A 14,586-nucleotide genomic window follows, 5' to 3' on the forward strand; every position below is an offset into this window, starting at 1 on the left:
CATTTTAACCACAATGTCACAAATAATTGAACATATACACACACACATACAAATGAGCAGATGAACTTGGTCAAAACATTTATTTATTAAAGATTGTCAGAATGTTGGTACTTATTAACTTTGATCCAAAGCCACGAATGAGTGAGTCACTCAGCTTTATGCTGACAAATCTAGATATATGGTGCAAAATAGCCTACCAAATAGGTCAAGCGTAAACAAATATATTAAATTGCCTAAATAAACTAGTACATTTCATAAATTAAATAAATACATTTAAGTAGCTCAGGTTTTGAAAATATGGACAAACTTTTTCCCCTCCCTATCCTCGCTGGACTCTCTTTCATTCAGTTTCTCCTTCTCATCAGCGAAGAAGGACTCCATGTTTCAGAAACTCAATTTATATGGAGGGGCTATCACTCTTTCACACTGCTAAATAAAGCCAGTTGGTCATTTAAAATACTTTCTTTCTATTTTTATAGGGAGAGAAACCAAATGCATTATCAGCGTTCTAACTCCTTGTGATAGTGTGGCGCAATGACAGAATGACATCATTTACCAGAAACTGACGCAGCAAAAGCTCAAGACCTTTAATTGAGGAACCACCATAAATCTGGCTTGAGGAAACTTCAGCCCAGAGCGGTGGTCATGGGAGGTGGTGTGGCTGTGCCATGTAAAGGGAAGACCAGGATGTGTGAACAACTTATGAACAACTGACTTCTCAACTGCAGTGTTTCAGTTTTAATTATATAATACCATTTCCATCATTAGGCCTACATCTGTCATTTAAATGGTTTGTGACCAGAGTGTATGGTAAATTAATTATCTGTTCTCTGTGTCAATATGCCATTTTAACCCTTCTGAGCACATCCTGGAAACATAAAAAATATTCCAGCTTGGAGTAAGGAAATTATTTTAATATCATGATAATAAAAATAAATATCTACCAGGGTTGTGGTCAACTCCATTTAAATTCCAGTCAACTCAAAAAGTGAACCAAAGTCTAATTCAATTCAAATCCATGATGAAGTCCCTTCCCTCCAGAGCTTCTGCCATTGTTTTATTCACACAACTAACCCCCTCCAAGTCCCTAGGACTAGGCTGGCGTGCCCTCATTTCTCTTTCACTTTCTACCATTCTTCTATGGGTGTGTTTGGGTGGAGTAGGTATAAAGTAACAGGTCTTTTCCACACCTAGAGTCTTATTAATCTCACTATCTATTCCCAACCCCATTATGCTGTAATTGGGGCCCAACACCCCTCTGGGGGGCATCCCCATCTACCCACAGACCTTTATCCACATTCAATATCGCGTTAACACACTTCTCATAATATTTATATATTGCAGGGTCTTTTTTAGTCTGCATTATAGTCATGATGTTCCTTTAGGAGAGTTGCTTCCGGTCCTCTCAGCGTTAACAATTCTTTCTATCCCTGGGCATGTCGAATTTAAATTACCCCAGAACAGACTTGACCCAGGGTATGTTTACATTACATTCTTCCAGTCCTTAATTTGCTGTTTCTACACACTCCTTTTCCCATAAAGGCGTGCCCGGATCCCCTTTAAGGTATTGAACACATCAATATGTGTATAGCCTTAATGTTCCCTTTCCCTTTTAATCACATCCACTTGTATGGCCTTATCTTCTAACTCGGTCCACTGCAGTGTGACTGTAATGACGCCTCTCTGGAAGAGGGGGGTGTGTGGAATCAGGAGCAGGAGAGCAGATGGGTTTAAGGGAAACAACCGTTTATTCCAGGCGTTTCCAACAGCACAGCACAAAACACAACGGGAAAACTGCACAAATGGAGCCTCCACCCACAAGGGAGAAACTACAGTACACACAGCGGAGAAATCTCTACGTCGCAAACTAACTAGCCAAACTGCCCACGGTAAACACATACCGTATAAAAATGAATCAAAGCCCATGGTGCAGGCACGCACCCCTTACAGCACAAAGCAGTAACAATCCCGCACACAGTCAACCTCATTATTCAAGTGGCCGTCAACCTTCCAATTCACTAATCTCTGTGAGCACCCGACTCGAGTCTCATTTATCTCTTTTCCTATATCCTTTAAAAAGCTTTTCTCATTTTCTGCTGACTTTCCAGTGCTTAAATATCAAACCACCTTTAGGAGAGTTCATACCCTGCGCCCATTCACATATTATCGGGAGTGCACGAGTCGTAAACACTGGAATGCGGGCAGATTTGTTCAATCATTCTGTTCTCTTTATCCCTACTCTAACATGTGTTTGTTCCAAGCCTGGCTCTCCAATCAAGTACAGAGACACCAACAGCAGTACTAAAAACAGCATGCCCATGCTCCAGCGGTAACAATACTTACACTTTAGAGGACGATCCCGCTGAAAGAGAGATTAGTCGTCTGAGAATGTCAGGGAGTCTAAACATGAACGAGCGCTTCCTGGACAGCTCCCCACCATACCCAGCACTTCCTCCTTCACCATGCTCACCCTTTTCATAGAGTCTTTGGCCTCCTTCTTTGGGGCCTTTTTAACACTTGGACAGCTGGGCACCATCCCACTTACAGAAACAGTCAGTGGGCATTGTTACTTCATCACCCTTATTTTCCACTCCATGACAATCTTCAGCCTAAGGAGTAGGTTAACTCGGCAATGGTAGCAAAACAATATATCCCCCACTTTAACTGCTCCTGCTGTTATTCCATCTAATAACATTGTTCTCCGCCCGGTATCTTTCTTGGCATTTCTGTCCCATGACACTGCCAGACAACGGGCGGGTGGCACACTCTCCTTCTACATCTTGGTGCCACTTCAGACCTTCAGGCACCGTGCTAGTCATGCTGTCCTTTGCTACTGTAACTCTGGTAGCGGTAAGGCTCTTCTGGACCATACGTTTTTCTCTAGTTCGTTTTATCCCTTGGTGTTTTAAACCCATATGGACGCCAGAGATCAGCTCTCGCTCAGCCTCCCCAGGAATTGTTTTCCAGCTTCCTCCCCTTCCACTATTACCCTCCTCATCTGAGCAATAGAGTCTACTTCCTCATTACCCTGCCAGTACTCCCCTTCTTTCACATGTGCTTGCTAGTGTATTATTTCATGTTGCAAATGCATTAGCAAGTCAGCTATTTTAGCCCATACACCTTGGTTAGCTATCTGCTTTCCTTTAGCTCCTTCATAGCCATTTTGTTCCCAGATCACTAAGTCTTATTTTAGGGCTCTATGGCAATAGTCACTATCAGTTATTATTCTCACATTTTTTATGTGCTTATCTTTAGTTTTAACAGGCCTTCAAATACTGCAGTTTGAAGTTACCACAAGTGTTGGGGCTCTTCAGAAAAGCCATACGTGTCTAGTAAATGTTTAACTCTAGATACTGTAGGTAGTCTATATCTTTTAGACAACATTGTCTATAATATGTTCAGTTCTCACAGCACATCAGACAGAAACAAGGTTCTCATGGGAATTGCTTGTGTTTGTGGTAACCCAGCTTCCTGTAGCGGTCTGTCAGAGCTCAGATCAAAACTGCCAGCGTGTCCTCTCGAGGAAGCACTGGGGGCCCAGCAGCTTTTGCTGTTTAATGTCTCAGAGCTAGAGTCATCTCCCTCTGAGTCTTCAGCCTCTGAAATTCTTAACTCTCCTTTTCTTTTTACTTTCCACTTGTAATTATTTTCTCATCTTTCTTCTAAGCTCCTGCAACATGGCATCGTGTGCCACCTCCATTATGGACATTTTAAGGGCGAGACATCATTTGAGTCAATTGGAGGTGTACCTGTGGATGTATTTCAAGGCCTACCTTCAAACTCAGTGCCTCTTTGCTTGACATCATGGGAAAATCAAAATAAATCAGCCAAGACCTTAGAAAAAAAATTGTGGACCTCCACAAATCTGGTTCATCCTTGGGAAAAATGTCCAAACGCCTGAAGGTACCACGTTTATCTATACAAACAATAGTATGCAAGTATAAACACCATGGGACCACACAGCCATCATACCGCTTAGGAAGGAAACACGTTCTGTCTCCTAGAGATGAACGTACTTTGGTGCGAAAAATGCAAATTAATCCCAGAACAACAGCAAAGGACCTTGTGAAGATGCTGAAGGAAACAGGTACAAAAATATCTATATCCTCAGTAAAACTAGTCCAATATCGACATAACCTGAAAGGCCGCTCAGCAAGGAAGAAGCCACTGCTCCAAAACCGCCATAAAAAAGCCAGACTACGGTTTGCAACTGCATATGGGGACAAAGATTGTGTTTTTGGATGATCTTCCCCTTTAACTAGTTAATGAAAACTAGTAACACTTCCCTTTTTTGTTCCTCAGCTTCACAACTGATGGATTTAAAAGATTATTTTTAATAGGAATTACACTCTACATTTGCTTTAACAATAGTAATTAAGCTCTGTGCTTACCTGGCCTCAGTCTTCACACTTATAATACATCAATCAGCTCCTGCTCTGTCAGTCCTAGAATCTGCCCTTTCCCTATCTTTTACATTGGCATTTATACATTTTGCCCAAGCCTAGGCCTCTCTTGACTACAGCCACACATCACATCCTCCCTCTCACACGTGATGTTTAAGCAAAGTTTAAACCGAGAGGCACAGCGGTCTAAGACACTGCATCTCAGTGCTTGAGGCATCACTACAGACACCCTGGTTCGAATCCAGGCTGTATCACAACCGGCTGTGATTGGGAGTCCCACAGGGTGGTGCACAATTGGCCTAGCGTCGTCAGGGTTTGGCCGGTGTAGGCTGTCATTGTAAATAAGAATATGTTCTTAACTGACTTGCCTAATTAAATAAAAAATATGTATAAAAAGAAGTTAAATAACACTTTGACTCCTTTTACACGTGATGTCTACGCAGGTCGGTTAACACATTGTTTCCTTCATACATGATAACAATCCGTGGTGTCATCTGTTTCAAGGCTCACATGCCATCTGGCAGCTCTAACCCAGGGCTTGAGTTTAACGGGGGTGTTGCTATATTAGATGAACCTCCATCCTCCAGCAGAGGAACATCTGCATACAGTCTACCCACACTAGTCACTTCCTCCCTGCCTTTAACTGGGTCAAGCTGTTCTCTAGCTGCTTATGGTTGGGTCTTCTTCCTTCCTGTCCTTCTTCCGCTTCTTCTTATTCTTCCTGGTTTCAGTGTTGCCAGAATCTTCTCGGGAGACTGGAGGGGTCATCATGTCATATTGACCAGGTTGATTCACGACATCATCCAGACCTGTCATTTAAAAGAGAGCTCCGTGTTCAGATTTTTTTTAGGGGGACAAAGAGCATAGCTGTGAAGCACTGTTGCTTCCATTGAGTGCTATTTGTCACACAAAGGTGAGACAACAAATGTATATTTTATGCAGCTTTGTGGATAGATTGCCCCTTTAATGTCTCTACAATACCACCAGGCTAACTCAAAACATGAATTATCCTCCATATCAAACACTTTGGTATCCAGTCAAACAATTCACGGAAATAAGGAATAATTATGATGCTTGATTGCCTGATACATCCTTATAAAAAGACAAGTCGGCAGCTTATTGCCATTTGACAGAAGAACAGGGTGAGTACACATCATTCTGGTAGAGCCTACACATGAACACAATGCAGTTCAATTTACTGATAAAACAAATGAAACAGAAAACAATTTTCTTTCTCAGGTAAGGTGAGCATTTAGAGACTTGAAAATAACACCACCATACAACTTTATCAGAAGAAAATAGGTTTAGTTTTGCTATAATTTACCTTTGGAAGTAATTGGGCTTTGGAGTGAGGATGATCGCTTACTTGGCTCTGTGTAAATACTGTAAGTATTTGATTGATTATATCCTTTTTCTTCAAAACATCATTATGTTCTTATAGCCTATAATGACAGCTCGATTCGTAAATTAGGCATAGTTTATTATGGTCTTCAATGTGCACTCAACTTAGCCTACACATTCAAAATGTATAGCTGAACATGCTGTCAAATTCCACATAAGAGACTGATTTATCTTAGATTGATTAATGCAACAATGTAAATGTGAACCAGTAACTTCTGCATTAAATTTGAACCAGTAACTTTTTGGTATTTCCACATTGTTGAGAAGTAAAGAAAGGGATGTTGTTACATTCTGCACAAATTATTTTGATTTCTATTATTGTGCTATTCATTGTTACCATTTACATTCTTGCAATTACTGATATTTGATCTCTTATTTGTTATTCATTTGATTTCCATGATCTATTTCTGGCCTCCCCTAGTCTCTCTGGCCATAGTTGTGGTCATAGTTTCCAGTGTGAATGGAAAGGACCCTCTATTTGATTGCCTACAAGACTCCGACTATAACGAGCTACTCAGAATAGTGGACAAGGGTCTCCCCCACACCAACACATCTCATCATATTGCCATCGTTGGGGCTGGCATGGCTGGCCTGACGGCAGCAAAGTTTTTGGAGAAGGCAGGACACAAGGTAGTCACCCAGATTCACTGAACAGCATCTAAACACAATGTGAATGTCACACTTCTGTGTCAGTATAACACCTATTACAAATAGTGCATGTGCGGTACATGATCACTGAAATGACTTTTATTGGACCACAAGGTAACCATAATAGAGTCAAGCGATCGTATTGGAGGACGGGTGGAGACGTACAGACCTAAGGGAGAGCACTGGTACGCAGAGCTTGGTGCCATGAGGATCCCTAGCTTCCATACGTGAGTAAGGCCTGTTAGCCTTGACTTATCATTGCAGGGTTAGGGTCAATTGAATTTGAATTCAAATGATTTCATGAAGTGAATTGAAATCGTATTGTTTCCATGGGGATTATCTGAATCACATTTCTTGCTCTTGACCCCAACACCATATGATAGATATGAGTCAGAGTGTTGCAATGTTGGTCATGGGTAGTTCTAGTAGTAGACAATTATGTAGACGTGAGAGATTCAGAGTTGTAAAAACAGGAAATAAAGCAGTTCAGAATGATCTTGAATGGAGTCAGACATTCAGTTCTATACGCCACAGTACAAAGGTATCACAATATCTCTTACTGTTTATTATTGCAAATAAGTCAAGTATCTTATCAAAAATGATTTGCATGGGAATGACAGCATGTGCTCAATTTTACCGTCAATATTTCAATGTTAACCATAAGATATCTCACTCCATAGAATTCTGTTGAAGATTGCAAACAATGCAGGCCTTAGTCTGAACCCATTCATTGAGAAGGACATTAATACCTACTATTTGGTGAATGGGTTGCTGCACAAAACATATCAGGTGAATGGGGACCCAGACGTCCTCAACTATCCGTTGAATGAAGATGAGAGAGGGAAGTCAGCTGATCAGCTCTTCGATTTGTCTCTGCAGAAGGTTGGTGCAGATGCAATGTAATCAAATAGGGTTTTAGGGTACAATACAAACTATTTTCTATTCTCCTGAACAGTTGCAGTGACATCTTATCACAAAATGTACATGACATATACATGAGCTATGCATGATTTGTTGCAGATAAGAGATTATGCGAAGAACAATGGCTGCCGCGCCATGCTGGACAAATATGACATGTACTCTGTAAAGGTAAAGAAAGAAACAACTTCCTTGTAGGCCTACTGTATATGGTTGGCTTTTATGAGATAATCCATTTTGAATGATGACACCAGACAAGATACAGCAGCTGCTTTGAGTAAAGACTGTCTTTCACTTTTCTGACCTGGAAATTAGAATGTGATGGGTTGATATGGATTGTAACATTATTACAACATTATGTATACATTTTGCATATATGCCTTTGAACGTAAACCCTTGCCCTTTTTATCCAGCCATTCTACATATACAGTACAGCTAACGTTAAGTCTAAATTGTTTGTTTCTCACAGGAGTATCTTGTGAAGGAGGCCAATCTGAGTCGTGGTGCTTTGCGGATGATTGGGGATATTCTGAATGAGAACAGTTTATTCTACACTGCACTCACAGAGGCGCTGTATGATCAGTCTGATATCAATGATGAGACTACGTAAGAATGTGTATACACCCCAATCATCTGATTATAGAGAGCCCTACTTGGTGGAGTTCAATTATAGCCACAGAGGGTAGGTGTGGGTCTATGCGTTCGTTCCAACCACAGTAGCAAGCCTGATGCAGCTTCGCCTTGAATGAAGACTGTTAATAATTTAACACACCCGTATAGAGATGTTACTTTTTGGTTGGAACAAAAGCCTGGATCCACAACGGCTCTTTCCAGATAAAACTAGGCACCACTGCCTCACTACCTTGGTTACAACACATTTACACATGTGCGGTATAGCTTTTGAATGCCCAAGCTTTACAGCAGTGTGATTATTATTTTTTTCAGCTACTTTGAGGTGACAGGCGGGTTTGACAAACTACCCAATGCCATTTGCGAGGAGTTGAAGGGCACCATCCACCTAAATTCCAAGGTGAAACGTATCAGCCAGACCAGCAATAAAGTGACCGTGTCCTACCAGGACCACCATCTCTGGCACAAACCATCCTCCCTCATCCACCTGACAGTAGACTATGCCTTGGTGACAGCCACCGCCAAGGCTACTCTCTTTATCGACTTCCAGCCCCCGCTCTCAGCAGACAAGATGGAGGCGCTGCGTTCGCTGCACTATGATAGCTCCACCAAGGTAAGAGTTGCAGTGTAATATAGTGTAGTTTAGGTTTTCTCAATTGTAGGTCTGGAGGGGGGCCTTGGTGATTGCACATTTTTGTTCTTGCCAGCACTAACACCCCTGATGCACCTAATCAAACGCTCAATGATTAGTTGAACCAGGGGTTACTGAGCTAGCATTAACATTTGCAGTCCTGTGTGTCCCCAATACTGGAATTGGTGTACTACGTACTGTGCAATCTGATAGTTTGATCCTGTTATTTGAAACTGTTCTAATGAGAAGAGCTATTAATAAAGTTGGTATCATTATGAAGGTGGTCCTGATATTCAGTGAGAGGTTCTGGGAGAAGGAGGGCATCAATGGAGGGAGGAGCATCACGGATATGCACTCTCGTTTCATCTACTACCCCAGCCACAGATTCCCTAACACGGACATCGGGGCCCTCTTGGCTTCCTATACCTTCTCGGATGACTCCACCCTCTTTCAGGGGGTGAATGACGAGGAGCTGCAGGGTCTGGTGCTGGAGGACCTTGTCAAGATCCACGGGGAGGGCATACGGCCACTCTGCATTGGAGGGCTGGTGAAGAAGTGGGCACTGGATCCCTATAGCCTTGGGGCGTTTGCCCTCTTCACCCCGTACCAACATATAGACTACGCCTCAGAACTGTTCAGGAACCACAATAGGATCCACTTTGCTGGGGAGCACACAGCCCTGCCTCATGCCTGGATAGAGACAAGCATGAAGTCTGCTCTAAGGGCAGCTAGAAATATCAATAACATCAGAGAGTAGAGAACGGGTGCAGTACAGTATATATTCTAATCCATTGGTGAAAGCGTATGTCTGTATACTCTGGAGAAGAGAGAACACATACAGTTGAAGTTGGAAGTTTACATACACCTTTGCCAAATACATTTAAACTCATTTAAATGTACATTTAAACAATTCCTGACATTTAATCCGAGTAAAAATTCCCTGTCTTATGGCAGTTAGGATCACCACTTTATTTTAAGAATGTGAAATGTCAGAATAATAGTAGAGAGAATGATTTATTTCTGCTTTTATTTCTTTCATCACATTCCCAGTGGGTCAGAAGTTGACATACACTCAATTAGTATTTGGTAGCATTGCCTTTAAATTGTTTAACTTGGGTCAAACGTTTTGAGTAGCCTTCTACAAGCTTCCCACAATAAGTTGGATGAATTTTGGCCCATTTCTCCTGACAGAGCTGGTGTAACTGAGTCAGGTTTGTAGGCCTCCTTGCTCGCACACGCTTTTTCAGTTCTGCCCACAAATTTTCTATAGGCTTGAGTTCAGGGCTTTGTGATGGCCACTCCAATACCTTGACTTTGTTGTCCTTAAGCCATTTTGCCACAACTTTGGAAGTATGCTTGGGATCATTGTCCATTTGGAAGACCCGTTTACGACCAAGCTTTAACTTCCTGACTGATGTCTTGAGATGTTCCTTCAATATATCCACATACTTTTCTTTCCCATTGATGCCATCTATTTTGTGAAGTGCACCAGTCCCTCCTGCATCAAAGCACCCCCACACCATGATGCTGCCACCCCTTTGCTTCACGGTTGGGATGGTGTTCTTCGGCTTGCAAGAGCCTCTCTTTTTCCTCCAAATATAACGATGGTCATTATGGCCAAACAGTTCGATTTTTGTTTCATCAGACGAGAGGACATTGCCAAGGAGAAACCAGACTTGTGGAGGTCTACCATTCTTTTCTGAGGTCTTGGCTGAGTTCTTTTGATTTCCTCATGATGTCAAGCAAAGAGGTACTGAGTTTGAATGTAGGCCTTGAAATACATCCACAGGTACACCTCCAATTGACTCAAATTATGTCAATTAGCCTATCAATTAGGCTATGAAACCCTGACCTGTTCACCGGACGTGCTACCTGTCCCAGACCTGCTGTTTTCAACTCTCTAGAGACAGCAGGAGCGGTAGAGATACTCTCAATGATCAGCTATGAAAAGCCAACTGACATTTACTCCTGAGGTGCTGACCTGTTGCACCCTCGACAACCACTGTGATTATTATTATTTGACCATGCTGGTCATTTATGAACAATTGAACATCTTGGCCATGTTCTGTTATAATCTCCACACGGCACAGCCAGAAGAGGACTGGCCACCCCTCAAAGCCTGGTTCCTCTCTAGATTTCTTCCTAGGTTTTGGCCTTTCTAGGGAGTTTTTCCTAGCCACCGTGCTTCTACACCTGCATTGCTTGCTGTTTGGGGTTTTAGGCTGGGTTTCTGTACAGCACTTTGAGATATCAGCTGCTGTAAGAAGGGCTATATAAATACATTTGATTTGATTTGATATCAGAAGCTTCTAAAGCCATGACATCATTTTCTGGAATTTTCCAAGCTGTTTAAAGGCACAGTCAACTTAGTGTATGTAAACTTCTGACCCACTGGAATTGTGATACAGTGAATTATAAGTGAAATAATCTGTCTGTAAACAATTGTTGAAAAAATACTTGTGTCATGCACATAGTAGATGTCCTAACCGACTTGCCAAAACTATAGTTTGTTAACAAGACATTTGTGGAGAGGTTGAAAAGCGTGTTTTAATGACTCCAACCTAAGTGTATGTAAACTTCCGACTTCAACTGTATTTGTTTATGTACACTGCAAGACCAACAGTATGTGGACCCCTGCTCGTCGAACATCTCCTTCCAAAATCCTGGGCGTAAATATGGGCCAGTCAAGTTCTTCCACACCGATCTCAGCAAACCATTCCTCGCTTTGTGCACAGGGCCAGATGGAGAAGATTCATCACTCAAGAGAATGCTTGTCCTTCTGGAAGGTTCTTCCATCTGGAAGAACCTTCCAGAAGGACAAGCATCTCTGCAGTACTCCACCAATCACTCCTTTATAGTAGAGTGGCCAGAAGCCACTCCTCAGTAGAAGACAATTGACAGCCTGCATGGAGTTTGCCAAAAGGCTCCTAAAGGACTCTCAGACCATAAGAAATGGTGGTGGTGGCATCATACTGTGGGGAAGTTTTTCAGCAGCAGGGACTATGAGTAGAATAGTCAGGATCGAGGGAAAGATGAACGGAGCAAAGTACAGAGAGATCCTTGATGAAAACCTGCTCCACAGCGCTCAGGACCTCTGACTGGGGCGAAGGTTCACCTTCCAACAGGACAACGACCCTAAGCACACAGCCAAGACAACGCAGGAGTGGCTTTGGGACAAGTCTCAATGTGCTTGAGTGGCCCAGCCAGAACCCGGACTTGAACCCGATTGAACATCTCTGGAGAGACCTGCAAATAGTTCTGCAGTGATGCTCCCCATCCAACCTGACCGATCTTGAGAGGATCTGCAGAAAAGAATGGGACAAACTCCCCAAATAAAGGTGTAAATGTCATATTTCAGTTTACATTTTTTATAAACTTGCAAAAATGTCTAAAAACCTGTTTTTGTTTTGTCATTATGGGGTATTGTGTGAAGATTGATGAGTGGGAAAAAACTATTTAATCCAAGGCTGTAACGTAACAAAATGTGTAAAAAGTCAAGGGGTCTGAATACTTTCCGAATGCTCTGTATATAATTTTAATTACATAACAATGATTCTGTTATGATCAGTACATTTACTAGTTGTAACTATTGTTGCTTTCAAAATAAAACTTTTAACAAATCCAATTGGAAAACAGAAATTATACTGAAAGGGAATTATATTCTTAAAGGTAATGATTAAAGGATTCCAACATGAAACTAACGTAACTATTATTGATTATTAGTTTATGTAGCATGTATAATGAAGGATTAAAGTACTAAACGTAAGTCCAATAAGGTTTGGTAGAGATGTGAGGGATAGAAATGTGTGTGTGTGTGTGTGTGTGTGTGTGTGTGTGTGTGTGTGTGTGTGTGTGTGTGTGTGTGTGTGTGTGTGTGTGTGTGTGTGTGTGTGTGTGTGTGTGTGTGTGTGTGTGTGTGTGTGTGTGTGTAAGAAAATACCGAGAACATTTCAACTGTGTTTGACCTGACCTGGCTAGAACTCTGAGAAACTTATGATAGGACAGGGAGTCATTTTCAAGGTTCCTCTAATCTCGGGGGAATGGAACTGACAGCGCTGGGTAGTGATGAACAGTGGTGAGAACTCTGGGGAGGGATACATCCCACCTACAGTTCGTGTGTATGTATGTGCGTAGGATATCTACTGTTTGTGTGTATGTATGTGCGTAAATAGGGAGTGAGTTAAAATGGATGCCTTTGTATTATGGACTTCAGAACGTTCTCTGAATAAACTGTACGAACCTTTTGCATAAGCTGAGTCTTTGCCTAATTGTTATTAAACCCAGAGTCTTACAAACCTTGGGGATTAGTCAAAGCTTATTGATTGTTAGTTATTATCATTGGGATTGAAAATTCTCATGACAGCTTGGTCCTTCGAGCCGGATCTCAATATCTTTTTCTGTCATTCCATGGAGACACTGAAACCGTGCACGGGCGGATGAAATATCCATAGATTAAAGACCTGGCCCCAGTTTGAGGGTTCTTTACAGGCCGGTGGCGAACTGGTATGCAACAGAAACGGTGATGAGATCCTACCAACATTGAAACCTCAGCTGCAAAAAATAAGGTCAGTGCGCTTTATTCATGGATTTGGGGGATAGTACCTGTATGATTGCATTAATTGATGAAATGAGTGAAGCGAGAGTAAAGGGCAGGAGCGATTAGGATTTAGTCAAAAGATAAAGGATTTTAACTTCTCTAGGGTAGGTGGCACCAAATCGTCCCACCTACGTAACAGCCAGTGTAATCCCGTGGCGCGTTATTCAAAAACCTCAAAAATGCAAAAACTTCAATTTTTCAAACATATGACTATTTTACACCATTTTAAAGACAAGACTCTCGTTAATCTAACCACACTGTCTGATTTCAGAAAGGCTTTACAACGAAAGCAAAACATTAGATTATGTCAGCAGAGTACCCAGCCAGAAATAATCAGACACCCATTTTTCAAGCTAGCATATAATGTCACATAAACCCAAACCACAGCTAAATGCAGCACTAACCTTTGATGATCTTCATCAGATGACAACCCTAGGACATTATGTTATACAATACATGCATGTTTTGTTCAATCAAGTTCATATTTATATCAAAAACCAGCTTTTTACATTAGCATGTGACTAGCATGTGACTAGCATTCCCACCGAACACTGCCGGTGAATTAACTAAATTACTCACGATAAACGTTCACAAAAAGCATAACAATTATTTTAAGAATTATAGATACAGAACTCCTCTATGCACTCAATATGTCCGATTTTAAAATAGCTTTTCGGTGAAAGCACATTTTGCAATATTCTCAGTAGATAGCCCGGCATCACAGGGCTAGCTATTTAGACACCCAGCAAGTTTAGGACTCACCAAAGTCAGATTTACTATAAGAAAAATGATATTACCTTTGCTGTCTTCGTCAGAATGCACTCCCAGGACTTCTACTTCAATAACAAATGTTGGTTTGGTTCAAAATAATCCATAGTTATATCCAAACAGCGGCGTTTTGTTCGTGCGTTCAAGACACTATCCGAAAGGGTAAATAAGGGTGACGAGCATGGCGCAATTCGTGACCAAAAAATTCTAAATATTCCATTACCGTACTTCGAAGCATGTCACCCGCTGTTTAAAATCAATTTTTATGCCATTTTTCTTATAAAAAAGCGATAATATTCCGACCGGGAATCTGCGTTTACGTAAACAGACGAAAGAAAATAAAGCATTCGGTCGACTCGGGCACGCGCCTAAGCCCATAGTACTCTGATCGGCCACTTGCCAAAAGCGATAATGTGTTTCAGCCAGAGGCTGCCTCGATATCGTTCAGCTTTTTCCCGGGCTCTGAGAGCCTATGGGAGCCGTAGGAAGTGTCACGTTAGAGCAAAGATCCTCAGTCTTCAATAAAAAGAGCCAAGATGAAACACAACTTGTCAGACAGGCCACTTCCTGCATGGAATCTTCTCAGGTTT

General features: G+C 41.7%; 1 protein-coding gene across 1 annotated transcript; it reads left to right on the forward strand.

Annotated features, from left to right (window-relative positions):
* The first annotated feature begins 4,980 nt into the window (after positions 1–4,980).
* On the forward strand, positions 4,981–12,882 carry LOC106561133 (L-amino-acid oxidase). The gene is made up of 9 exons (XM_014124772.3): positions 4,981–5,545; positions 5,643–5,788; positions 6,226–6,434; positions 6,567–6,679; positions 7,133–7,334; positions 7,473–7,541; positions 7,840–7,976; positions 8,316–8,613; positions 8,912–12,882. Exons 2-9 carry the CDS (start codon positions 5,758–5,760, stop codon positions 9,386–9,388), a joined length of 1,536 nt encoding a protein of 511 aa, XP_013980247.1. The 5' UTR covers positions 4,981–5,545; positions 5,643–5,757; the 3' UTR covers positions 9,389–12,882.
* Positions 12,883–14,586: the final 1,704 nt, after the last annotated feature.

This window comes from Salmo salar, chromosome 10, assembly GCF_965601325.2.
Source record: "Salmo salar chromosome 10, fSalSal1, whole genome shotgun sequence".
NCBI classification, from domain to species: domain Eukaryota; kingdom Metazoa; phylum Chordata; class Actinopteri; order Salmoniformes; family Salmonidae; genus Salmo; species Salmo salar.